The sequence below is a fragment of the Protopterus annectens genome, chromosome 7.part0 (assembly GCF_019279795.1).
Source record: "Protopterus annectens isolate FY-2018-M chromosome 7.part0, PAN1.0, whole genome shotgun sequence".
Taxonomy (NCBI): domain Eukaryota; kingdom Metazoa; phylum Chordata; order Ceratodontiformes; family Protopteridae; genus Protopterus; species Protopterus annectens.
Genome location: NC_056739.1, coordinates 1,111,716,220 through 1,111,743,583, shown reverse-complemented (window position 1 = coordinate 1,111,743,583; position 27,364 = coordinate 1,111,716,220). Strand labels below are relative to the sequence as shown.

General features: G+C 40.5%; 1 protein-coding gene across 1 annotated transcript in view; it reads left to right on the top strand.

Moving 5' to 3' along the window:
* Positions 1-27,364, top strand: part of UACA (uveal autoantigen with coiled-coil domains and ankyrin repeats) — an 845,278-nt gene that overhangs the window by 362,100 nt on the left and 455,814 nt on the right. The window contains exon 9 of the mRNA XM_044077695.1: positions 13,047-13,087. Coding sequence (XP_043933630.1) covers positions 13,047-13,087 — 41 coding nt within the window. The remainder of the gene's footprint in view (positions 1-13,046; positions 13,088-27,364) is intronic.

Here is a 27,364-nt window from a genome sequence, read left to right as displayed (position 1 = left end):
CTTCTTGACTTTGTGGTAAGAATGATTCCCTTTCCTTATAGTTCCACTTCACAGGTACCTTGTTGCTCTGTCAAATGTAGTTATGATGCAGCTGATGCGTCTTCTAGAGCTGCTGCTTCAGTCTTCATTATGAAGGGGGTACTCTTGGCTTCGCCTCTAGGCGTTAACTAATGGTATTAAAGCCAAACTCTTAGATGTTCGTTTGGACAACCGAAGTATTTTTGATACTGCTTTTAACCTAAGACTCAAGACAAATATAAATATAAAGTTATGCAGGATCTTAAATTTTTGTTTCTTCCATCCCAAAATGTCCGAGAGACTATCCTAAGTCTGCCTTTGTTCCTAGGCAGTCTCGGTGGCCTTTTAGGGAAAAGGGTTCCTAAGGGCATATTTTCTGATAAACCCACCCAGATGTCTCAAAAGCCCCCTTTTTCAGGATATATCTGCCTTCACTTGACATATTTTCTCTCCCTCCTGTCTGGCAAAAAAAAATTAATTCTGACTCAAGTTATTTTTCCATTATCTGTCAGTTATTTTGTGATATGGAAATCCCTTCCACCCTTCTCAGTTCTTCCTTAACCTCCTCCAGACCATCTTTCTCACTTTTCTGTGTTCCTGCAGGATCTCTTGAATTAGGGAATCAACCAACCCGTTTCAGAATCACAATGAGAGGGTTTTACTTCAGAATGCTTTTTGCTCCCAGGATTAGAGGGGTCATGGAGACCTATCATAGACTTTTCCTTTCTCGACACTTTTCTAACGATTTATTTTTCTGGATGCTTTCCCTCCAGACTGTTTCTTTTACTTCCACAGGCATTTCTGGTGTCCCTGGACTGAAAGGACGCTTACCTTCTTATTGCCATTCACTCTCTTCAGGAAGTTTTTTTTACATTTCTCTGTTTCTTCCTCTCATTATCAGTTCTCTCCTTTGCCGTCTGGTCTTTCTGTAGCCCCAGAGGGTGTTCACCACATTTCTGGTAACTGTCCTAGCCTGTTTTCAGGATTTGGGGAATCCAGATCTTCCCATATCTGGATAACCTGCTTCTTCTGGAGCTGCACTTCACTATGCTGCTTCTGCATGTTCTGGGATTCACCATCAGTCTGAAGTCTGTTCTGGCTTCTTCTCAAGACCGCATTTTTCTGGATTGCAGAATCAAAAAGCATTCCAATGTTGGCCTGTCTTCCTTCTTCCCACAATTTTGTTTCTGATAACCTACTTCCAGTTTATGTATTCCTGCAAGGGAATTTCTCAGGAGCCTTGGTGTTCATGGCATCTACCGTTCCCATGTTACCCTTTGCCAAGCTTCATATAAGGAACTTTCTGTGACACTTAAAGATGGTTTAGTTCTGGCATTGCCACCCTGTGGAGTTTCTGGTTCCTCTACTGCCTTGTTTCAAACTCTGGGATTTGACAGATCTCCCTCAAGTCAGGCCTGCCTTTTCAGACTCCTACCGTTACTTAAGAACTATTCACAGATGCTTCCAATCTTGGGATGGGGAGCCTTTTCCGACAGTCTGAAGGTTCAGGGTATGTGACCACTTCATCAGGGGTTGGACCACATCAACATAAAGATGAGATCACTCATTTTTATTCTACAGGTCTTCCATTTTCTTTGGTCTCCAGGCCCTTTGAAGGTCTTCACAGACAAAACCACAGTCATGTATGTGGTACAACAACAACAAATGGGGGGCACAAATTCTTGTCTTTGCAGACTAGCTCTTCAGGCCTGGGACATTTGCTGTCTACTTTCAGGTAACCCTTCAGATGGCCTGTATACCGTAAGAGCACAGCTTTGTAGCAAACTCGCTAAGTAGGTCCAGGATGCAACCTTACAAATGGATGCTTCACAGAGAGCTGTTCTGGACATAGTACATTGGTGGGATATTCGTCATGTGGATCTTGGTTTCCTCTCTTAATAGACAACTTCCTCACTTCTGTTCCAGAGTCCCAAGTCTCCTGACTTGGAAGGTGGACACCATAGCCTTTTCTTGGGAGGGGATGTTCTGCTATACTTTACCTTCCTCTTCCCATGCTCCTCCACAGGATCATGAAGGACTCCACCAGAACCTTGCTGGTGACTTCCTTTTGGCCCAGACAGCACTGGTTTCCCCTTCTTTCACATGGTCAGGGGCAATCATTGTACCTCACTGGGTGAGTCTTCTCTTGCAAGACAAAGTAGTCTGCCATTCAGCGTCACTTGTCCACACTTCAGTTGATACTTTGGGTGATAGGGTTTTGATCTCTTTTAGACATTTCTTTTCTGAGGACATGCTTAGGGTTCTGCAGGAAACAGACTACTAGAAAATCCTTAATGGCTATCTCTAGTGTCTCCGAGTTCCCTTCTGAGTCAGGGTCCCTTCTTTGTGATCTGCCCCATTCTGGCCTAGCACATTCTTCTGCTAAAGCTCACTTGTCAGCAATCTGTGGTTGTCTGCTCTTGACCCACTGTTAGCCTCTTTTTGTCAGTCAATTCCTTAAAAATGTTGTTTGTATTGGGCCCCATAAGAAAACCTATTCCTCCCTCTTGGGACCTCAGTTTTGTCACTGAAAAATATAACCCTGGCTTCTTTAGAGTATGCGGTTTCCTCTTTGCAACACTGCACCTGGAAGACTGTTTTTCTGGTTGCTCGCTCTTACTTTTTCAAAACACCTTTATTGAATGATCACTTGTGACAATAGGCAAGTTTACATTCATGTAAAACTAATCAAACTATATTAACATAAACATACTTCACATATATTGCTACACATCATATGTAACTGAAGCCATATTACATAAATTATTCAATTCCTGCCTTTTTTTTTTAAACAAGAAACCTCTTTATTAAACCATCACTTACTAATGAGCAATTATACATTTATATAAATGAAAATAAACCACACCGGCACAATCCTAGTCTCAAGCATTTTGTATCACAAACCATACTGTGACACACTCCCAGTTGCAAACATTATACACCACTTATAATCTACCCAGTCTTTTTCACTCAAACATTACATAGCTCAGTTAAGTCCTGCCACCTTTTAGACCTCATTCCTCCCTTGTATATTGTTCCCACAATACCCGTTTTTTTCCTGTGTATTTTGCTCCTACCCTTTTTCCAAAGATCTCAGTTCTGGTTGTTTTATCTATTACTATATTCACTACTGCAGCTGTAGTTGGTTTAGATTTTGATTTACATTTTCTAGTAATTTATTTTTTTGGCAGCCACTTATTAGACGCAGCAAGGCATTACCCATGTCTAGGCAATTCTTATTCTGTATCATAGCTCAGAAAAATCATCTCCCTCATCGAACCAATCTGCCCATCCTTCATCTCTGACAGTGCATTCTGCAGGTAATCCTTAGTCTGCCAACTCACCGCACTCCCAGAAAATATGTTCCCAATTACCTCTTTCTTCCCCTTCACACCTCCAACATTTACTGTATGCTTGAGGAAAAATTCTGTAGAGTCTACTTTGGGTATAAAAAGGTCTAAACATTTCCAGACAAAAGTCCTAAATCTTCTAGATTTTGTTGCATACTTGGGAGATGTACATATAGCCTCCCGTTGTTTCTTTTTGAATTGCTTATCCAGTCTCTTTCCAGTCCTTTCTAACCTCCTCTGATTGATTCTTATAGTTATCATGCAATATTTTATATGCTGTACTAATTGTTCCTTTTTAATGGCAGCTTCTGTTCTAGATTCTGTTAAAAAAACTCTACCAGTATTGGTCCTTTCGTTTAGGACCCCCCCCCCCATTTCTTTCTCTGTGCCTGTATTCTGTCAATTCCTGATAGGGAAGGCCATCTCTAACCTGTGGTCCTTATAAACGCGACTTCTTCCCATTTTGCCATCTTTACTTCTCTAGTTATTTGCTCCAAATACTTTGGTTCCTTTGCCTGTTTTCTCTAATAAATTCTGGCCCCTCTTGCCTATTGTCTGTATCCCTAATTGCAGTCATCACTATCGTCAGAATCTCCTTTCTCCATTCCCGTTTAGTTTTTAGAATACTTTCCTCTACTTTATGGATATAATATTCTGCCTGATTGTTATTCTCCTTAAAGACCTGCTTTGATTTTTGTTCTCCTTAAAGACCTGCATCCAAAATCCCTGTCTCTCCTTATTTCTTGAGCTTCCCCCATGTTTCATCATCATCCCTTTCCACTTTGAATTATAGTTTTCTCCTTGTGCTGTGTATAGGAGTCTTAATTGTGTAGCTCTGAAATACCTCTTCAAATTGGGTAATCTGAATCTGCCCTTTTCTACTTTAAGGGTTATCTTATCCCACTTGACTCTTACTGTCTTTCCTTCCCAGATAAAGTCCTTAAGCTCTTTATTAATTGCTACCCACAATGTCTCCTCTGGTTGATAAAAATGTCTGACCCATGCATATGATTAAAGGGACTAAACACATTTTAACTGCTTGTATTATACTACCCATATCCATAAAACAAAGCTTCCATTTTCTCAGTTTTTGCATTTTTTATTCTCTTTTTGCATATACTTAGCTGCCATACTAGAATCATTTTTAATCCATATACTCCTAAATATTTAATTTTATCCTGTCCCCATAATTATGGGTATTCCTGAACCAGTTCCCATGTGAGTACAGAATTTACAGCTATTGCCTTTGTTTTAGCTTCATTAATTTTGCATCCCAAAAAGATCTGGAACCATCTCAAAATGTTCCATAACATTGTGCTGTCTTTTTCTGGCTTTGTTTGGTACAAACAAATCATCTGCAAATAAAGCCATCTTTTCTTGACTGCCATACCAGTTATATCCTTGAATTTGACTCCCTTATTCTCTATGCCAGTGGTTCTAAATGTAATGCAAATAATAAAGGGGAAAGAGGACACCCCTGCCTGGTTCCTCTGCTCAAGCTGAAATTATCAGAGAGGACCCCATCCACTTTAATTTTCATCTCGGATTCCTCTCATATTCACCCAATCAACCTTCTAATGTTTTCAGGAAATGCATATGCTTCCATTGCCCTGCTCATAAAGTCCCAGCTTACTCTGTCAAATGCTTTCTCTGCATCAAGACCCACCATCAACAATGGTATTTTTCTTACATTCTGGTTCCCTCTGGATCAAATGTTTGCCTCGCAGCCACAAAACTATATTGTTCCATATCTGAGTTTTGGCACCTTTTGACATTCTTTTAGCCATTGTAGACATGAACACTTTATAATCATATTTTAGTATTGAAATGGGCCTGTATGAAGCTGGATGTGATGGATCCTTACCCTCTTTAGACATTACACCTATGAGTGCTTTTTTCCAGGACGATGGTACTTCATCTCTTAAGATGCTGTTAGATCTTCCAGATTTTTATCATTTTTTTCCTCCTAGTATTAGTTTAAGGGTGTGTACACTTATGCAGCCAGCTTATTGTACATTTGTTTTTTAAATATTTTTCCCCTAACAGATTTGTTTGTTTTTTTCCATTAAATTGTACAGGTCATAGGTCACATTAAAGGTGGGAAAAGTTTTGAAATTATTTATTGGGGTCTTATTTCTTTATATCACAAAAACCTGGCATTTTAACAGGGAGTGTACACTTTTTATATCCACTATATATTTTCAGAAGAAATTTCTATCCTCTTAACAGCTCCTGAATAATCTCCACTACTCGTTCATTAAATTCCTCCCTTTTCAACAGATAGGTGAGAAAGCCCTAATGTCTCATTTTTATTTCATTATCCTGTGTTTTTATTTTAGCTATGATTGGTTCATAATCTGAAATAGTTATTGGGTGGGTATCAAGACCTTCAATTAAATGCACATGTTCCTGTGAAATGTAAATTTTGTCTAGTCTATCCCAGTTTTTATATCTTTGGGAATAATATGTAAATTCACTCCAGACTCCTGTTACTTAATTCATATCTTCCATCCCAAAGAATTTCATAAATTCCTAAAAAAAAGTCCATCCTTCTTTGTTATATTTTCTCTTCTGGACCGCCCAGATGTGTCCTCACTGCTGCAAATCAAATTCCAGTACCCACCTATAAGTAATATTCCTTGATGAAGACTGATTATTTCTCCCAGAATTTTCTTAAACTCCATTATAGCAGTTTAAGGTGGAATGTAAATACATGCCAGTGTAATCATTCTCCCTTGCCAATAACTCTTTAACACTACAAATATGCCATTATTATCTTTTTTATCATCTTCTTTCACTATTGCAGCTCCTCTTGCAATTAATATAAGTACTTCTCTTTTCCTTTGTCCCAGGTATATTGCTGAATAACCATCCTGAAAACCTTCCTTTATCAAATTCACATGTTCACTTCTTTACTTTTTCTAATTGTTTGTGTCTTTCGGCTTTTCCTGGTTAGGGGTCGCCACAGCGGAACTCGGTCCGCTAATGATTGGTAGTTGATTTTTACGTGCCGAGTTACCAGCCCTGACGCACAACCTTCAACGAACGTACGCCCATTCACGCATGTCTCCACGCAGAAGATGGTCTAGCTGAGAATCGAACCGGACAGCGTCTTACTGTGAGGCGACATATAGTTCACTAATCTTTCTTGTTTGTATTCATCTGTGAGGCCATTTACATTTAAAGACAAAGAAGGCATCATTGTATTAAAAAGTTATTATTCCCACCTTTTATGTTTAACACCTTTTTTGTTAAATGTCTAGTTCCACCTTTTGTGTTACATGTATACTCTGTTTGGTAGGTTGAAGTTTTATACAGTTGTTTCTTGTCATATACATTTGAGCCTATGTCACATCTTATAAAACTTTGTTTTATTGAAAGCCCTCAAACAAAAACACACCCCCCCCAATACCCTCCCCTAAAACTTAACGTAATACTAACACACAAAACTATGCAGATCTTTAAATATTGAAGTTTTAACGTCCTAATAGGAACAAAAGTCCCAAACTGACAGCCACACTCACTGACTTGAGTTAACCTAAAAAAAAAAAAAAAAAGACATCCATGCCAAGACGCATGGTGCAGCCTCTGCTTCTTAATGCTTTTTGGTTTTATCTTATCTTCATAGCTTTCGCAGCTGGGAAAACTCTGAATATTTTCAGAGAGCATTAACTATCTTGGGAAAGCCCCTGAATTATTTCAGAGAACATTATCTACTTTGGGAAAACCCCTGAATTATCCTCCAGACTGTAGCCAGTTTCTCTCTATCAGATTGTCTCCATGGACACATGAGAAACAGGCAGGCAGGCAGTTTCTGTTTATCAGAATGTTTACATGGAAACATGAAGACCAGCTGCAGAATTTTTACTGAGCATACATGTATTTGCTAGAAAAAAGCCTTTTCATTTAGTTGCTCTGTCGTGTTACTAAATCTCAATGTAAGGTCTTTAAGTCAGGCATTTCCCCATGCAAGAATGAGAAAAAAAGTACATTTTTTTTTTATTTTATCATGCTTTTTAACCATGCTTTTGTAATGCATTGCAGTGCTTACATTTCTTAAAGATGAACAAGGCAAGAGGGAGAAAGAAAATAGCAGTACCTGCTTACAATCCCCATTACACTTACAAATAACTGAAAAAAGCTTTATAGCATGTACAAAAAACACATGCCACAAAACTGGTATTATCTGAAATATGTGCTTTCAGTTACCTTTCACCCTCCTCTTCCACTCCCCAAAGCACTTTTTGAACATTAATGACATGAAGTAAGGGCATCTGCTTTAGAGTCCCCTACAAATTCAACACATTTTGAAAAAGTCCAGTATTTTCAGATTTTTTTATGTCATGTCATATTGCACAAATGTAATTATTGCATTGTAATCCCAGATTGTTTCTGGTTTCATTACTGCTCATCCTTGAAATCTGCTCTCTACTTCATTTCCAACATACTTTCAATTCTTCTAGTCAACTCTCCTGTTCCCTTACTTCTCTCCAACATTTTAAAAGGTTTCACTGGTACAGTCCTTCTGTGGTCTTTATTACCAGAAGAACAAGAAGCAGAATCTCCTGTTTCACAGCTTTTTTTGGTTGGGTAAACTTTTGTATTTCCTCCTTAGCATGTACTTTAACAAAAAATGATTTTGTCCCTCCAGGGTACATCAGTTCTCACACCTGCATCTCGACATTCCCTGAATAGTGGAATAAATTTGCTCCTCTTCTGTCTGTAATCATTCTCCACAAACACTCTGCTGTCTTCCACTTTTAGAACTTTGTCCTTCTGCCACAGTTCTGTCAGAATCAACTCCTTCTGCTGGTAGGATTGCATCTTTACCATTAAAGGTCTAGGTTGCTTTCTTATAGCCAGGTTTGGAGCATACACACAATGTGCCCTTTCAACTAACCACTCCTGCTGTGGAATACCAGCCCAGTTGCTTATTTGTGCTTTCATAAAATTAGTGCAGTGTGCTCCTTCCAGATTCTCTGGTATAGCTGAAAATATCAGGTTTTCCCTATGTGCTTTGTCCTCTAATACTGTTATTTTTTAAAATGTCTCTTCCTGAGCAGTCTCATATTCAGCCAATCTTTTCTTTATTTCAAACTATGATTTTTGCAGCTTTATCATCTCATCTGAATGTCTGTTTAAAGAGTCTTCCATTTTTTCCAGCCTTTTGTTTGTGTTGAAGTGCTCCATCAGTGTTTTGTTTATTTTAACCAGGTCTTTGTCGTGTATCTTCCTGTAGGTAAGTGGAAGTCATGTCTGAAAGTTGCATTTCTTTTTGCTGGGATGCTACAGAACTTTCACCAGTCCGTGTTTCTTGGAAGTCTTACTCTTTTGTCAGCCAAGAGCGTATTTTAATTACAGGGTGTGATTGCAGGTTCTCCCTTTCAGATTTTTCATAGGGACAGGTCATCTCTATGTACTAATCCTACTTTTATGTCCCAAGGTAGTCAGTGAGTTGGCCCCAATCAGTCTATCCAGCTCCTTTTCTTTTTTCCTTCTCAGTCTGCTAGTGAGAAGTTTCTTCACACCTTGGGTTTACATAGACTGTTCAGATATTATTTGGTTAAGACAAAGTTTATCTGCAAATCTGGGCAGCTTTGTCTCCTTTCATACCAGGGCATTTGGGTTTGGTTGTTTCTAGCAAGCCATCTCTTCTTGTATTCCTAAGGTCATTTCTTTGTTATTCCTTTCAGGTGAACCACTTTCTACTTCAGTTCCCGCTCATTCTACCAGAGCAGTAGCATATTCTGGAATTTTCTTCAAAGGTCTTGGTACATATTCATCATAGAGGCTTCTACATGGTCCTCTCTTCACACTTTTAGTAAACGTCATATGCTGGCTGTCATTTCCAGAGCTAGGGCTGTCCTTCATGAGTTTGTGAATGGCTCCTCTGTGCCTTCCTCCTCCCATCCTTTACAGCAGCTTTGGTAATCTCCCACGAGATGAATACTGCAGCAGTGATAATGAGAGACAGGTACAGTTGGGTAAGATTTTACAGTACAGTTGGGTAAGATTTTTACCTTAACAGTAGATATCCTCCTTTTCCCTGTTGTAGTATTCATTCCCTCCATCCTGTCCCCTTCCGTCTTTCTTGTTTATGTTGGGATTATTGCTGGCCAAGGGGTCTCTCCTTATTTTCTCACTGGATGTACATGTTCTTTATCCTGGAGTTTCTCTAATTTTCCTGGGTTACTTCAGTTCTGAGTACTGAGCATACATACGTTACCTTTATGCCGTATGCCTGCATGGAGGAGAGCATATGCCTGATGTATGATCCTGGAAGGATGTAAAGGCTTTGGTATTCTGGATGGATATTGGGCTATCCTTGACAAGAAGATACCATATGGGATGAATACTGCAACAGTGATAAGGATGGTTATCTACTGTTATGGTAAAATGTGTCATTTCTGTTGCCATGAGTGATCTTTTAAGTTGGCTATAAACTGTCTGCATCCATAAAGTCTAGTATATAATTTTTATATTGTTGGAAGAAAAGTTATTGCTCTGTTCTTGGGATGGCTTGCAAGTACACTCTTGGTGAGGAATATGAGCCGGATTCATTAATGCCTACACAAAGTCGATCTGTATTCAAGAATATCCCTACCTCAATTTTGTGCTGTCTGTTCACTCAAAGATTACAGTAAGTGTATACATAGTCTGCACCTTGTGGTAACCTTTATGAAACCCCCTCAATATTTAAGATTTCAAGACAGTAGGAAAATTAAAATTGGGAGGAAGAAGGTGGGAGTTATGCTTGTTTGTCTATTCACTTGGTGTACACATAGTGTGGGTATTCGTGAATCCGGCTCTTTTTCTTGTTTGATGTTGGTGACTGCTTGTGATGTTAATATAAGCATTTTTTTACTCTGGGCCAAATGTTCATGCAGTGATGTTAATACCGTTAACCAGAAGTTATGAACTGCATGTGGACCTGGGTTTTCCATTTAGGAGCTTTTCTTAATTTTCTCAATTTCTCTGGCTGTTTCTTCCTCCAATTTCCTATGTCATAACTTTTTTTGTTTAACTGTTCTTGTCATTCATCATCTTTATGTTCAAGAAGGTCTTTATAAATGCTCCTGTAAAATATATGTATTTCTTCATTTTTGGAGATTTTTGTTTATTTTGCTTCTCTGTAAAATTATTTTGGGTCATCAGTGCATTGCTTGTGTGTACCTCCTAAAATTTTCTGATTTGTGCTGATGGTTTTCATTTATTAAAATTGCTGTATGATGTACTGGCTAGTTTTAATATTGTGTTGCTTTCACCATATCTATCTTTGTAAGAATTTTTGATATGCATGTACTCTTCTGTAACCTTCTGCCAGCAATACATTCTTGTCTTGGTTGCTTTATAACTTTCTCTAGCTGATGTTTCCATGGTAGAATTCTACTTGTTCCCACCCTTTCCTTTGTTACTCTGCATTTATGGCAACACTTCTGTTAGTTTTGTTACTTAGTTACGTATCCTATTTTCTTCTGCTCTTTGGCATGAATTTCTCTTAATAGTCCTGGTTATTGATTTCATATGTTTTACCAGTCTTGTAATATTTATGGTCTTTTTACTTTCTATAATCTTTTTCATGTAACTTAACATGGTTAAATCCATCCATCCACAACCCCGTTTTGCATTTTTTGCACATGGGGTTGGGGTGTCACTTCAACAGTGGCAGTCATCTAGAGCTAAGGTTTACACGGCTGGGTGACTACCCCTGCCATATCTATTAAAACATGCAGGTCTTCTCATGGGTCATTTTCTTCTGGACTGAGAATAGAACTTTCATGCCAGTCTCCTACAGAAGGTTCCAGAACATTGCCTCAAGATATCTTATTCAGGTGCATCCTGCCCAGTATGCTGCTCCTTCTCCTGGGGCATCATTACCCTATCATGCTGTGCAATATTGCCTGTGTCAGAGGTTTCACCGTTTGCTGCTCTTTCTTTTTATGTATATTTCTCAGTGGACTTTTTTGCGACTCCATACAGGAAGTTCAAGCGCTTCACCCCTTGGCATAAATTCTTCCTATACTTTCTGCTTCTGCTGGAGCCTCATTGGCCCATCATGTTGGTTACTGCCTGTATTGCACTTTCCACACCAAATCCTTTACTTCATAGCTGGTTTATCAATTCAGTTTCTGCCTCACTTTTTAATTACATTCCACCTTTGTATTCTTACTTTTTTTTGCAAAATAAAAATACCGTGATGTCTTTGCCTGTATTTCTCTCCAAATATTTTTGAAGCTGCATTTTTTTGTATTGATTAGATTGGCTGTCTTCACTGCACAAGTATCAATATCAAAGCTCTTTCTTTCCCATATCCATTTTTTATACCTTTCGGTAATTTCTCTGTTCCTTATCTTGTCTCACTTTCTCTGTTGCTTCCTTTTCAAGGCACCCCAGTGTTTCTTCATCCAGGTAACATTTTGTTCTGATTTGATGCATTAACTATTGTGTATTACCTGCAGATTTTAACAGTTTTTCTTGTGCACATAACTTTCTTGCATCTAATTTCACTCTTCTTCGTATTACACATCCTCTGTCTGGAAGTTCTGTATTTTTTTTCTTACATAATAGTGGCAATACTTAATCTCTTCCTGATACTCTGCAATTCTGTTTGTGTGCCTGACCTATCTGCCTAATTTTTTTTTTGGGGGGAGGGAGGATTACCTCCTTCTGTCTTTTTACCATTGGGGGGGGGTCGCACTTGCCCTGTGCCTGTCCTCACTCTGTGTTAGGAGTACTCTCATGTTCTGGGAATTTTGTTTTAGTCCTGGTGCAAGTATATACATCATGAGTGGGCACTTTGTTTTATCCTGAGACCTGTGCACCCTGTCCCTTATTATTTGACCTGCCTTTTGTCGTGATATATCAAATAGCCTGTGTATCATTGTTGTTATGGTGTGATTTTGTAAATGCAGTGTCCACCGCATACTCACCAAGACTGGAGAATGAATTCAGTTTCAGCAATGCCACACACTCTTGCTGATATTCTCTCTATATCTAGACTCTGAGTCTTTACTAATTAGACTCGGCACGTAACTGCCAAAGCCTTTACTGCTACTGAAAAACTTGCTTACACAGCATAGCAAGGTTTTACATTCCAGTGTCAACTCTAAAATTCTGCCTGTAGGATAGAATTGACTTCTGATAGTATCCCCACCTGTTCTCAAGTGTGCCATCTTGTAGAATGATTAAGTCTGTAAAGTGAAAGTTCTCATCATTTTAAGAAAAAATACTTTGAATAATAAACTGTGGACCTTTGCATGTTTTGTTGACTTAGCAGACTTAACAGGCATACCTAGAAGGGAAGAAGGTTTTCACAGGTTAGGGTTATCAACTCTGTGCTTGAACAAGTAGTTAGTCCTGCTGCTAATTTATTAAGAACTAATGCGGGGTAGATGAGTGATTGAACATTCTCAGTGTCTCTGTTCTTTTTATGCTAGTAATTGCAGTACATCAAGTAGTTAACTTGAGAGGAGAGAAGTAAGAGGAAGGTGATGGATAAACCCACAGAGGTAGGAGAGTTTGTGGTGTACAAGACTTCTCAAGACTTTCATTTACAATAAAAGCAGAAAACGAGCATTTTGTATGTCACACACAGTTCAAAATAAGTTGCAGGGAACTGGAAAAAATATCACTAAAATAATCTCTCCATATTTTTATTTATGTTTTTTGTTTTTGCAGGAAAAGAACATTCAAAAAAGGAGCAGCATCATCTTCAGCAGGTAACTAAAAATATGCAGAAGTAAAGTTGTCATTTTCAGGTCATATGACTTTTTTAATTGGCTACAGATGCTGTGATATCACAGTGTAGTAATTATCTAAAGAAGGCAAAGTAGTAGGATTGTAAATGAGCTGCTTTTCATTGAGCGCAGTTCGGCACTCCAAAACTCTTGTAATGCTGCATATGCAGTGACATCATTGTGGAGAATGAAACCTAGTCTTAGTTTCTGTTGCTGTCCACCATGGATTCGGTGTCATTTTGACAGTAGGATGCACCCTCTTGTGCCTTATGTTCAGTGAAGCATCACTTGTTCACATTCTTATCTTATGCCGTCTACTGTAAGATCTGCAGTGAGAGAAAATGAATGCCAGCTATTGCTGGTGTACAGTTAAAGGATGCAACAGAGAAAAATGTAGCTGCTCTGTTTTGATGGTCCTTCCCTTTTGTTTGCCTGTTTATCAGCAGTGTCCTAATTGTGGTTCAGGTAAATTTTTCACATTGCTTGTAGCACTTGACGTGAAGTTTTTAAGCACTAGTTCTTCTTCTGAACCACATAATGAGATTTTCAGGTCTTGGTGTATGGACTACCTCCATACCGTTTTGAAGGTTAAAACCATATCTGTTGATGAACATGGAAGTTAGAGCTGATTCCTTTCTTTCTTGCATGTTGGCAGATGTTTCATCCATTTGTTGAGTATATGCTTTGTTTTTGCTGAATGATACTAATTGTTGGCATTTTCACTCTAGAACTGGAACTGGTCATAATTAGTCCACAACACATTCTTTCTCCCACCAAGTGTCTTTCCTACTTCTGTGTTGCCATTTGTCTTTCATATTCCTTTTGTTATCTGCAAGCACGCATAAGTCTTGAATTTAACTTTTCTCTGTGATAAGTACACATCCGCACTGTGTTCTTCAGTCTTATGTATGGACTTTGTGGTTATTTTAGGACATGGAAACCAATAAAATGCAACTGAGTGATAGCATAATTCTTTACTTCATATGTCATTTTTCTAAAGTTGCAAAACAGTATTACAATTGGAAAATCTTATTGTGGAAAAATACTTTTTTCCTCTGACTGATGCAGAATGCTTTGATACTGAAACTGAATCACCGCAGTGTAATGTAAAGGTGTGCAAATATATAAAATTCTAAAATAGAGTTTTAGCATGTGAAATGATGGTAGCCCTAACCCAAACCCTGCAGAACCCATGAGGGTCTGTTCTATAATTCATTATTTTTGAACTAGAGTTTAACATTTTAAGAATTCTGTTTTATATTTGCGTTCGTTATGCATTCAGGCCTTCACACTCCCTAATTTGTCCTTAAAGAATGCAATATTTTCCCTAAAGCTTTCTACGGAAAGTTGAGATACTACTTGTATCAGATTGTTGGTGTGTGGTGAAAGATCTGACTGCGAGGGCCTTCACATGGTATCTGTTGGGACTTCTATTTTGCTGAGTTGATCTGTCTATTTTTTTCTTTCAGCAGTGTTCTCTGGGCTGCAAGTGTCTCCTGCCAGTCAGTGCCTTCATATCTTTTACCTGGTTAGGAGAGTGTCCCTAGCCCTTACACAGTACTTAATTACTTATCCTGCGTACATGGTTTATATCTCAGTCCTTACATTTTTCTCATTGAACAGTTCCCTAATTAGATTTATGAGAAGGTCTGGCTTCATAATTCCTGTAGTTGCTTAATCACAAGACAGGATACACACCAGCGCACTGTGACTGCCCTGGGAGAGGAGCATGATGTTAAGCGCTGCCTTAAGTGTCCCCATTTCTTCCCAGCTGCTCAAGGACTGAGGGGAGAAAGAGATGTTAGGATTCTGGATTTCACTTGCGGTGTCTGAGGATGCCCTTTGCAGGGATTGGCAGCAGGGTCCTGTGAGTGACCCTATACTGATGTTAAAGCATTAGAAAGGAGTAAAGAATCAAGAGGTTAAACATTGGTCACACCTTGCTTAATGAAAATCTTTGTATGTATAAAGGACAATGCTGAACTAAAACTCTTAACTGTGGGTGGTTAGCTCCTTCAAAGGAGAGCTGCCTTAGTTGGTTGATTTGCTTGTACAGCTTTGACCTGAAATGTCAGACTCTTTGGGTCATTTGAGGTGACTTATGGATGAGGAGGTTGCTCCTACTTCCTCTACAACTAAAGCTGACATTTACACATATGGAAGTTACGCTGGAAATGACACTGAGCAAGAACATGTACAACCACCCTGTTATGGTACCCATAAGGGTGCAACTAAAGGTAATGTTTTAATTGTAATAAGACTATTAATTTAACAGGTTCTTCAGAGTTTGTTGTACATGACAATTTTTGGCATTTTCCTTTTCCAGTACACATTCGACTGAAGTGAATTTGGATACTGTTATAGACGTTGCTTAAAGGAGATATTTTTAATTTTGAAAATGGTTAAATTAAGGGGTTTGCAAATGGATAATGGTTATTTGACATAATGATGTAAATGTATGCAAGTCTTGAGGTACAATTGTAAATTTCTTAATGGTATTGATGTGGAAAGTCCTTTCTATGCTGATTTTGTGAGTATGTTTGATCACCATGGCTTTGAATTAATGGAGCTTCTTGTTAAACTTGATGAGCATGCCGTTTTTTGTACTTGTTTTAAGGAGGAAATTGAACAGCTGGATGTAAAAATTTAGTCTGATTTGTTTTGATAATTATATAACCTGTTTGGTAAAGTTGGCAAGCAAGTTTAATTATTCATAAAAATAAATACAATAAATTTGATAGCGATGTTAAGCAGTACGAAAATAGGGTAGACTGTCCCATAAAAAATACAAAACAAAATGGTGGTGTTGGTGAAAATATGTATGGGCCTGAACATCACACAAAAAATGAGTTCTAGAGCCCCTTCTGAAAATGAATAACACATTAACAGGAGAGAGGTCAGTCATGATTATGATTTAAATAATTACACAGATTTTCTACCCCTTGGAGATCAGAGCAGTTGGCAACTTGTTTAAATCAGCTAATGGACATGGGACCTCAAGTACAGGATTGTATCCAGCAAATAGAGATGTCCTTCAAGGATGCATCTGCAGTCCTAACAAATGGGTTGTCCTGCCTCAGGCAGCCCTTCGGTCGGCCAGATTCCAAAGTCTGGGTCTGGCCTCGGCTGATGTCGCACTTCACCCGACGTCATAGCTGCAGTTCAGCGGGTATAAAGGCATCAGCCGACGCCATTTTCCTCAGTCTTTCTTGCCGTGGCCAAGCAGAAGCTGTTCGCAAGTGCAGGTCGGTCAGAACCAGAGATTGCTACTACCGAAGACTTCTAAAAAGCTAAGTACCCCGTTGGGGACTCTTTCTTGCCTCAGCCGATGTCAGAAAAAGTGAATAACTGTTTAACTTGTGGGAAACAAATACCTCATAAAAATTTCCACTCTTACTGCCTACCTTGTTTAGGCCCAGACCACGATGTAGCAGCTTGTCTAGCCTGTGCTTCTTTCAACCGACGGACACTTAGACGTCAGTCGGAATTTGCTGAGGAGTTTTTCGGCTCCGCTTTTGCTTACAACATGCCGTCGGAAACTCCGACTTCACAATTAGCTAAAAAGTGCAAGGAAAAGGACCGACACTCGCGGTCCGCGGTTTCGGCCGAAACCGCGGTTGTCAACCGCGAGTGTCTCGGTTTCGGCTGAAACCGAGTCCTCGGTTCTTCCTTCGGCCGAAAGCTTGCCTCCTACCGAGGCCTCATCCAGCATGGCTGAATCTGCTACTGAAATTCCACCTGCTCTTACAGGTGCACAGGATTTATCTGATACTATCCCTTTAGATATATCTTCTCCTGCACGTGGAGCTGCTAGGCCCCCTGCATCCATGTCGATTAAGGCTTTTGCCAGGGCTAAAGCAGCAAAATCAACCAAGACTGTGCCTGCTAAGACCCCCTCTCACAGGCCTAGTTCTAGTACTCAAATGCTTAGTCTAGCAGAGGATCTCATTTCTTTGATCAGGGGATCCCAACCTCACCCTGACAGGGCCTCTCACCCACCTCCAGAGAAGAGGCCTAGAGCAGAGCCCCCTGAGCCAGTTTCTTCAGATTACTCCTCTGATGATTCAGAAAATACAAACCCTCCAGAAGGCCCTTATTCTCCTTATGAGGACTCTGATGCAGAAGACTCCATTCCTTCTGCCTCTCCGCCTGAGGAATTTTCTTTTGGGGAAACCTTGCATGCTATGAGGGAACAATTTCAATGGCAGGGCCAGGATTTTTCAGACTCTAGGAAAAGGCTTGGGACCTTTTTGCATTTGCCACAGCATAGGCCTTTAGCCATTCCTCCAGTACTTACTGTTGTGGATGATGCATTTAATGATGCTTGTACTGCTCCTGATTCACTTCCTCCGGCCCCTGCTAAGCCCGACAGGTACTACAGGGTTCCGGACACACATTATCATTTGTATAAGGCTCCTTTTGCAGATCCTGAAACTATTTCACAGGGACCCAAGGCAGTAGCAGCTACCTCTGCCAAAAACCCCCTCCCCTCTGAAAGGGAATCTAGGGCCTTAGAGAGATGGGGTAAAAAAGTTTATACTTCTGCTACTCTTTCGGCTAGGGCCTTAAACTGTCAATTCCTCATGATTCAGTATCAGGAATTTATGTTAGATCAGTTAACTAAAAAACTGCCCTCGCCTGAACCATTAGACAAAAAATCTCTTCAGGAAATGGTACATAACATTCAGCAGGTCAATAATCATTCCTTAAAATGCGGCTATGATGCACTGGAGGCTTCCTTTAGATCAGCTATGACTGGTACAGTGATCAGAAGGCATGCATGGTTAAAAGAGCAGTCCTTACCAGACCATGTAAAATCAAAGCTCCTAGATGCTCCCATGGATAAGCACAATTTGTTTGGCTCCCCTGCACAGCAGGTGCTGAAGAAGGTGGAAGAGAAAGCAAAATCTGTCCAGACAGTCAAGGATTTCTTACAGGTCCAGCCTCCAAGGTTTAGTAGGAACTGGCCTTCCAAGAATTGGTCCTTTCCAGACACCACCAGAGCACAGAGAGGCAGGAATAGGCCCAAGAGGCAGGGGTCAATCCAGAGGTGCCTACAGGGACGCCAGTGGCAGCCTAACAACCAGCGAGTACTGCCACAGATCCAGCCACTACCACTTCCACAGGACAATCACAGTGACTTGGCTCTGAGACCGCCTACCAGGGAACAACTAGAAGCACCCTTAGGCGGAAAGCTAGCCTTATTTTCAGTAAACTGGCATTACATCACAGGAGACAAATGGATTTTACAGACAATAGACAAAGGTTACAGGTTTCACTTCCATACTCTACCAAGGAAGAGAGGAATGCCAAACCTACCTCCAAATCAAAAGACAAAAGCTCTAGAACAAATAGACCACTTAATAAGGATGAGAGCTATAGAAAAGGTACCGTCTATGGAACAAGGGCAAGGATTTTACTTCAGACTTTTCCTGGTGCCAAGAAAAGAAAACCAATGGAGACCTATTCTCGACCTGTCCGCTCTGAACACATATCTCATTGTTCCAAAATTCAAAATGCTGACCCTACAGCAGCTTCTTCCCATGCTGGGCAAGGAGTCTTGGCTGGTAACTCTAGATCTCAAGGAGGCATAACTGCACGTCCCCATACGACCAAATTGCAGAAGATACCTCAGACTTCTTGCAGGATCAGAGCATTATCAATTCTCAGCATTGCCCTTTGGCTTATCTACTGCGCCCAGAGTATTCACGAAATGCCTGGCATCAGTAATTGCTCATTGCAGGCTTCAGGGAATTCAAATTTACCCTTACCTGGACGACTGCCTGTTACAAGCGGACAACAAAAACAAATAAGCAAAAGATTTGAAAAAGGTCATTCATCTACTGCAAGCCCTGGGATACACAGTCAATATAAAAAAGTCAAGGCTGATACCATCCCAAAGGATAACTTTCTTGGGTGCAGAACTGGACACATCAAATCAAATGGCATCCCTCACAGCAGAAAAACAGAAGCACCTTCCTCTCTATTTCATGGCATTAACAACACAGAACCAGCTAACAGCAAGGAAAGTCCTGCAAGCCCTGGGTTACTTGGCATCCTGCATAATATTGATTCCACATGCCAGACTACATATGAGGAAGTTCCAATGGTACCTAAGGAATTTATGGTCTCAGCACAAGCACAGCCTAGAAACCCAAATTCCAATAATTCCATGCCTGAAGCAAGAATTCCAATGGTGGGCTCAGGCCTGTCAATTGAACAAAGGACTGCCCTTCCACAGCCCTCAACCAAGCCAGACTATCACCACGGACGCCTCAGACCTCGGTTGGGGGCACACATGCTGGACAAGTGCATACAAGGCTTATGGACTCAAGACCAGCTGAACCTACACATAAATCAAAAGGAGATGCTGGCAGTAAAACTGGCAATTCAGACATTCAGACCGTTTCTTCAACAGGGTCAATTGCTGATAAGGACGGACAACACCACAGTTATGTGGTACATCAACAAACAGGGAGGCACACATTCATACCCTCTATGCCGGATGGCAATGGACCTCTGGAATGTGGCCCTGAGCTTCAACATTCAGCTCCAGGCAATATTTGTACCAGGAAAAGAAAATATACTAGCAGACATCCTAAGCAGAACTACCACGGATGCCCACGAATGGATGCTGCATCCAGACATCTTCAAATCCATTACAAGGAAATGGGGACTACCAGAAATAGACTTATTCGCATCCCCACACAACCACCAATTGAAAAAATTCTGCACAAGGGCATACCACCCACTTGCTTGGAAGGTGGACTCCCTATCTTTCAGTTGGGAAAACCTAACAGCATATGCATTCCCACCTCTTCCTTTGATGCACAAGGTGCTATTGAAGATCAAAGAAGACCGCCCAAGGATCATCCTGATAGCTCCAGACTGGCCGAGGCAGCATTGGTACCCATTACTGAGGAGTATGTCTCGGGAACAAATATGGCCTCTGCCCCTAGTTCCCTTCAAAACCCTGCATCCAAACCTAAAAACGCTGCAGCTAGCTGCCTGGAACATTGCATAAGACAAAATAACCCAGATTTATCTCAAAGGGTTAAAGACATTATCTTGGAGGCTCGCAGACCCTCAACAAGGAAAACTTATTCAGCAAAATGGAAAAGATATCTCATTTGGAGTGCAGCAAAAGGAGAAAATGCATCACTGGTAAACATAGCTAACATCCTGGAATACTTGGCAGAACTTTTCCACAATGGCCTGTCCTATTCCTCCATTAAGATTCATGCATCAGCTATTTCAGCAGAATACAACATGGACCCTCCAGTCTTCTCACATCCTCTACTCGGGCAGTTTCTGAGAGGAATTAAAAATGTAAATCCACCAAGGAAGCCACCATTGCCCGCATGGGTCTTGAACTTTGTGCTAGAAAAGTTGACACTCCCTCCTTTTGAACCAGCAGCAACAGCAGAATTACAGTACTTATCATGGAAAACTGCTTTCCTGCTTGCAATCACTTCAGCAAGAAGGGTTTCTGAATTACAGGCATTAATGGCAGTACAGACCTTCCTTATCTTCCATCAAGATAGAGTGTCCATGAGAACTAATCCTACTTTTATGCCAAAGGTGGTCTCCAGGGTATCTTTAAACCAAGCTATCCACCTACCTACATTCTTCCCCAACCCACAGAACAGGGGAGAAAGACTATTACATACCTTGGATGTACATAGGCAATTGCGCTACTACCTGGACAGAACCAAGAGCAATAGAAAAACTGACCAGCTACTGGTAGCATATGCAACAGGAATGGAAGGAAAAGCAATTTCAAAACAGACAATCTCAAAGTGGATAGGAAATTGCATTAGATTTTGTTACTCTTACCATGGAAAGACAGCTCCAGAAAACATCAGACCTCACTCCACAAGGGCTACAGCCACTACTACAGCTTTTGCGAGTGGCTACCAAAGACATTTTAGAGGCTGCTACTTGGAGCTCCGTGCATACATTTGCCAAGCATTATAATCTACCCTTATACTCCAGATCCCGAGCAGGTTTTGCCACTGCTGTTTTGCAAGGGATCTTAACTACACCATAATCTTATTAGTACCTCCTCCCCCAGTTTGGCTATGGTATTCTACCCATTTGTTAGGACTGCAGATGCATCCTTGAAGGACATAGTACAGTTTTGTACCTACCATAAATGTAGATGTCCGAGAGGTATGCATCTGCAGTCAGGATTACCCTCCCTCCTTCCCCTCTGTGGTACACCTAGGGTATTTGCCCATCTTGTAGCTAGCTGGGGGAATCTATTATGGTGTATTTGTTTGTATATATGTATATACATGTTTATTTTTATTTGCTCTCTGTTATTTGGAAACTTTTACATTTATCCAAATTTAGCCTTCCTAGAGGGCACCTGGCATCTGGGGCAAGAAACACTGAGGAAAATGGCATCAGCTGATGCCTTTATACCCGCTGAACTGCAGCTATGACGTCGGGTGAAGTGCGACATCAGCCGAGGCCAGACCCAGACTTTGGAATCCGGCCGACCGAAGGGCTGCCTGAGGCAGGACAACCCATTTGTTAGGACTGCAGATGCATACCTCTCGGACATCTACATTTATGGTAGGTACAAAACTGTACTTTCTGCTTGCCCCTACCAGAACCGTAGGCAAGGGGAAAGCAGGAGGGAAGAGATAATAATTAAATGAGAGTATGATGATAGTATGCTGTTGCATAATGGTGGCAACATTTTTAACTATGCTTGACTGTTGCATTAGATCATGTTTCACTGCTTTAAAAAGGATTTAAATGTATCCCCATTAAACATTTAGATAAGCTAATTCACTACTAGAACTTAAAACTATGTACCATAAAACTGAATTGTAGCACTGTATTTTAATAAAGTGAACTTGGGGAGAATCCAGTAGTAGAATAAGGGATACAGTGTTGAAAAGTTTGTTAGTTTCTTTCGGCTTTTCTCGGTTAGTGGTCGCCACAGCGGAACTCCGGTCTGCTAATGATTAGCAGTTGATTTTTACATACCAGCTTGCCAGGCCTGACACACAACCTTCATCGAAGGTGCGCCCATTCACGCATGTCTCCACGCAGAAGACGCTCTAGCTGAGAATCTAACCGGACAGCGTCTTACTGTGAGGCGACAACGCTACCGCAGCACCACCACCTTGGGTTGATACAGTTTTGAAAAGTAAGTGTATTTAATCCTGCTCCACACCCCATTATTCAGGCATTTTAAAAAGCCTGTAAGGATGATCTTTACAAGCTAGTGGCGAAGAGAAAATGTACCAGCCAGAACCGTAATAGTAATGAGAGGTGATTATTAGACTCATTAAATGTGATAAGTCTGTGTCATTAAACCAGACAGGGATGGCTGTATTATTTCTGACACGATTGTTTTAGTACCAGTTTGCACATCTTGCAGGATGAGGGGACATGTACAAAGTGTGTCAAGAAACCAAATACATATTGTATATTGGAAAATTGACCTACTATTAGATGACTACCTTTTGGAGGTGAGGATTTCTCTTAATGCATATGATTTTCTGAAGAATTCCAACACAATGATCTCTTCTGTTGTGTGTATTCCAACAGTACATGTGTTCAGCAGTCACCATTTAGACCAGTTGCTGCAGCCCAGGGGTTTAAGACTTACCCCCGGTAGTCTTTGACAGACTTTTAAAATCATTTTTTTTTATAGAAAGACCCACATGTTGAACTTTTTTAGGGAGACTGAAGAAAAATCTGTGAAAGATTTAGGTTACTATTGATGCTGTAGACTTGTTCACTTGCATCCCTATGAAGGTAAGTACTAGATTGTTCTGCGAGGGTCTTAACTTGTGATTTTTCTCAGTGAGCAAGATATTAACTTGATTATGGATATTTTTTCTACAGTATTGGTCAACTATATATGTTTTGAAGTAGAAGGTTTTAAGCAAATTGAAGGTGTAGCAGTAGAGGGTATTATGCACTTGGGAGAGGTTATTTTTCTTCAGAAATTCTACCAACATTGCAAGTTGTACCTGGATGATACCTTTATTTTATCGGAAGTTCCAGAATTACTTGCATAGTGTGACAGAAGTTCTGAAATTTAAGTTTAAATTTAGTATGTCAAGTTAATTACCTTGACACTAATATTAAACAATGCAACATGAGTTTTGTTTCTAATATCTGTGGAAATCTGACATTTAGTAATGCCTATTTAAATTATTCAAGCTAACACCCCTTGAGTCAAAAAAAATTTAGTAAGGGGTCATTGTATCAGATTAGCACAGTTGACAGACTGTGGATGAAAAAAATAGATATGTTTGAGGTACCCCAAAGATTTTGTTTACCATATTAGTAATGATTATATCCAACAGTGGGGCATTAAGTATAAACCCCTGTTAGATATGGGCTTAGATGACAACATAAGCCCATACAACCACACAACAAATCAAGATAAAGGCAAACTTGAATAATCATTTGTTGTCCAAAACAATGATCGATCTGAGAATATTCAGAATAATATAAATAATTGGAACATATATAAAGATTTAGTTTTTAACATTGTGGGTGGCAAACCAAACTTAGTAAGACCGCCCACAGTCTTAAAGGGCTCAAATGAAAGGAAAACTTGGTACCACCAAATGTGGATGTTGCAAACAATACCCTTATATTCTTGAAAGACAATTTTTAAGGTTGGAAAATGCTTTTGGTTCTGCAGTTAAATTGCAAAGTGGTAATTGCTCTTTTTTAGGGGTGGTTTATGTTGCTAATATGTAGGGTGCCTGACATTTTACTTGAGTAAAACTGAATGACCATTTTGAACAAAATTGCAAGCAGTGTATTTAAGCATTCTCAGATGTGTTTTAAATTATTTAGCATTTTTGGAAAAGGTACTAGTTAGTCCATGGGGAGGGAGAGTGGGAAACAAAATTGGAATACAAGGAACTGCTATGACAGCTTAGGCTTAATGCCACTCCCCCAGATTCAAACGACATTATTTTATCCAGCCTGTACTTCGATTGCATGCAGTTAAACTCTGATTGCAAGTATGTTTTGCAATTAATACGTATATAAATATATTTGTTAATTATTCAGATGAGATTTAATGTAATATTTTGTATACCATTTTTATTACTGCTTTTTAACATTTGATTTGGGTTTAACACATAATGTGGAGTTGGAGCAAATAGGCTTTAATATGAATTATAGGTATGATCGTCCTGTAAGAGTTTTAATAAATTGTCATTGGCATCATATAAGCATGCTTCAACCGTGTTTTAAGTGTTCTGATGAAAACCTTGAAAATTTGCATGAGATGAAAGTGCTAAACCTTTGATTTATTGAAACTAATTCTTCATGCAGTTTGTTGCATCGTTGAGTGGTTACTGGGGCTATGTGACCTATGCACTTTTATTTTGGTTGTCTTTTTCCATTACATAGATGCCATCTTTGGATTAATGAAAATCTATCCCTGAGGCAATCTATTGATGTTCATCGTGTTTCACTGTTGCAGTCATGACTGTAGGGTTCTCCCCTGCCGGCAGGCAGCCCTCAGTCGGCCAGAATTCCAAAGTCTGGGTCCGGCGTCGGCTGTTCAACCATGCTCCCTGACGTCAGAGCGCCAGGAGTATAAGGCTGACAGCCGACGCCATCTTCTCCAGTCTTTCTTGCCGTGCGGTGATAGCAGTTCGGAAGTGCAGGTTGGTTGACTCCTGACGAATTTTCCTATATACTTCGGTCCGAAGACTTCTTCTCCACTCAAAGCTAAGTTCCCCGTTGGGGAAACTTTTTTCTTGCTCCACTCCGATGTCAGAAAAAGTTAATTGTATTTCTTGTGGGAAGCAAATACCTCATAAGGATTTTCATTCTTACTGTATTCCTTGCTTAGGCCCTGACCACGACGTAGCTAGTTGTCGGTTTTGTGCTAATTTCAATCAACGTACAATTAAGCGAAGGTACGATTTTGCTTTTCATTACTTCGGTAGGCGCTTTAACTACAAAATGTTGTCAGATACGGTTCCGGCTACCGGAGTTCACAAACGTCGCAAGGATAAAGACAGGCCTCCGAGGTCCAAATCTGATGATAGCGCACATGCGGATCCAGCTTCAGGTTCGGCCATCGTCAGTGAGGCGCTTTTGCAGCCCCTGTCGTCGGCCATTTCAGAACCGACGGCCGAAACGGACTCTCATGAGGAGCCAACTAGGCCTTTAAATATCTCTGTTGCAGGACCTTCGGACAATGCTCCTTCGGATGGGTCCGGAGCCGCTGTGCAGGTACCGGCTTCCGAAGGGGTTTTCAGGCCTGCTCAGCTTCTAGTAAAGGCAAAGCCAAAGACAAAGGCAAAGACTCCTAAATCAAAGACTTCAACTCAGGCCTCTTCAGAACCTGCTCCCAAGTCACAGAAACAGTTACTCAAGATGGAGGAGGATTTACTTACTATGATTAGGGGTTCTCTTCCCCCTCCAGACAAAAGGCCAAGGCAGGATGTTTATTGTGATTCCTCTGATCACGCTTCTTTCTTCTGATCAGGAATATTCTTTTCCTCCTTATGAGGATTCTGATGCTGAAGAATCTATTCCTTCAGCTTCTCCTCCTGAGGATTTCTCTTTTGGGGAAACTTTGCATGAAATGAGGGAACATTTCCACTGGGAGGGACAGGAGTATTCGGAATCTAAGAAAAGACTGAGGGATTTTCTTCTTCTTCCCCAACATAGGCCCCTGGCTATTCCTCCTGTTTTGGATATTGTGGATAATGCCTTTTCGGAAGTTAACTTAACCCCTGACTCTTTCCCTCCTGCTCCTGTTAAGCCTGATGGATGTTACAGGGTTCCTGATTCCCATCAGTTTTTATACAAGAACCCTACGGCTGACCCTGAAACCATTTCTCATGGTCCTAAGGGAGTTAAGGCCGCTTCTGCCAAAAATCCCATTCCTTCTGAAAAGGATTCTCGATCCTTAGAAAGATGGGGCAAAAAGGTGTTACTTTGTCCATTAGGGCTTTAAACTGTCAGTTTCATATGCTTAAATACCAGCAATTTCTCTTGTCTGTCTTGAAATAGAAATTTACCTCCATTTCTGCCTGTGCAGATAAGGAATTACATGACTTATTGCATGCCACCGAACAGGTTGGGAAGCATGGTTTACACTGTGGATTTGATGCCTTGGAGGCTTCTTGTAGGGCTGCGGCCTCCGGCACAGTCATTAGAAGACATGCATGGCTAAAGGAACAAAATTTACCTGAACAAGTAAAGGCTAAATTATTGGATGCTCCTGTTCAGCATAATGCTTTGTTTGGATCTAAAGCTGAAGAGGTGATTAAAAAGATGGAGGATAAGGCGAAATCCATGCAAACAGTTAAAGATTTCTTACAAGTACAGCCACCTAGATTTAGCAGGAATTGGCCTTCAAAAAATTGGTCCTTTCCCTCTTCAGACAGGCCTCAGAGGGGTAGATATAGACGCTCCAGAGGGAGGCCTCAAACACAAGCTGCTTACAGACCAAGACAGTGGACTGCTTCCACCCCTAGGGGAGGAGAGGACAGGTGACAATCTCAAAGGAAACAAATTCAATGACTCCCTCTGTTGGGCTACAGGAACGTCTTACCTGGAAGCCCCTCTCAGAGGAAAACTCTCTCTTTTTTTATCAACATTGGACTCAAGTAACCCAAGACAAATGGGTGTTGGATGTGATGTTACAATTTTCATACCTTGCCAAGGCCAAGCGGATGGCCAGACCTTCCAAAACATCAATGGAAGGAGGCCTTAAACCAGGTGGAAGCTCTTTTGGCTATGAATGCCATAGAACTAGTTCCTCTTTCAGAGATGGGAAAAGGTTTTTACTCAAGGCTCTTTCTAGTCCCAAGGTAGCAAAACTCTTGGAGACCCATTCTGGATCTGTCAGTCTTGAACACCTTTCTAAAGATTCCAAAATTCAAGATGCTGACTCTACAGCAGCTACTTCCAATGCTGTCCAAAGATGCTTGGATGGTAACTTTGGATTTAAAGGAGGCATATCTATACATTCCCATCAGGCAGGATCGCAGAAAATACCTCAGGTTCAAGGCCGGATCGAGGCACTTTCAATTCTCTGCGCTGCCCTTTGGATTGTCTACTGCACCCAGGGTCTTCACCAAATGCCTGGCTCCAGTAGTAGCTTACTGCAGACTCAAGGGAATTCAAATTTACCCTTATCTGGACGATTGTCTAATTCAGGCAGACAGCAAGGATGTTTTACTCCAGCATCTGGACTTTGTACAAAGCCTCCTCAAATTCCTGGGATTCTCTGTAAACATAAAAAAG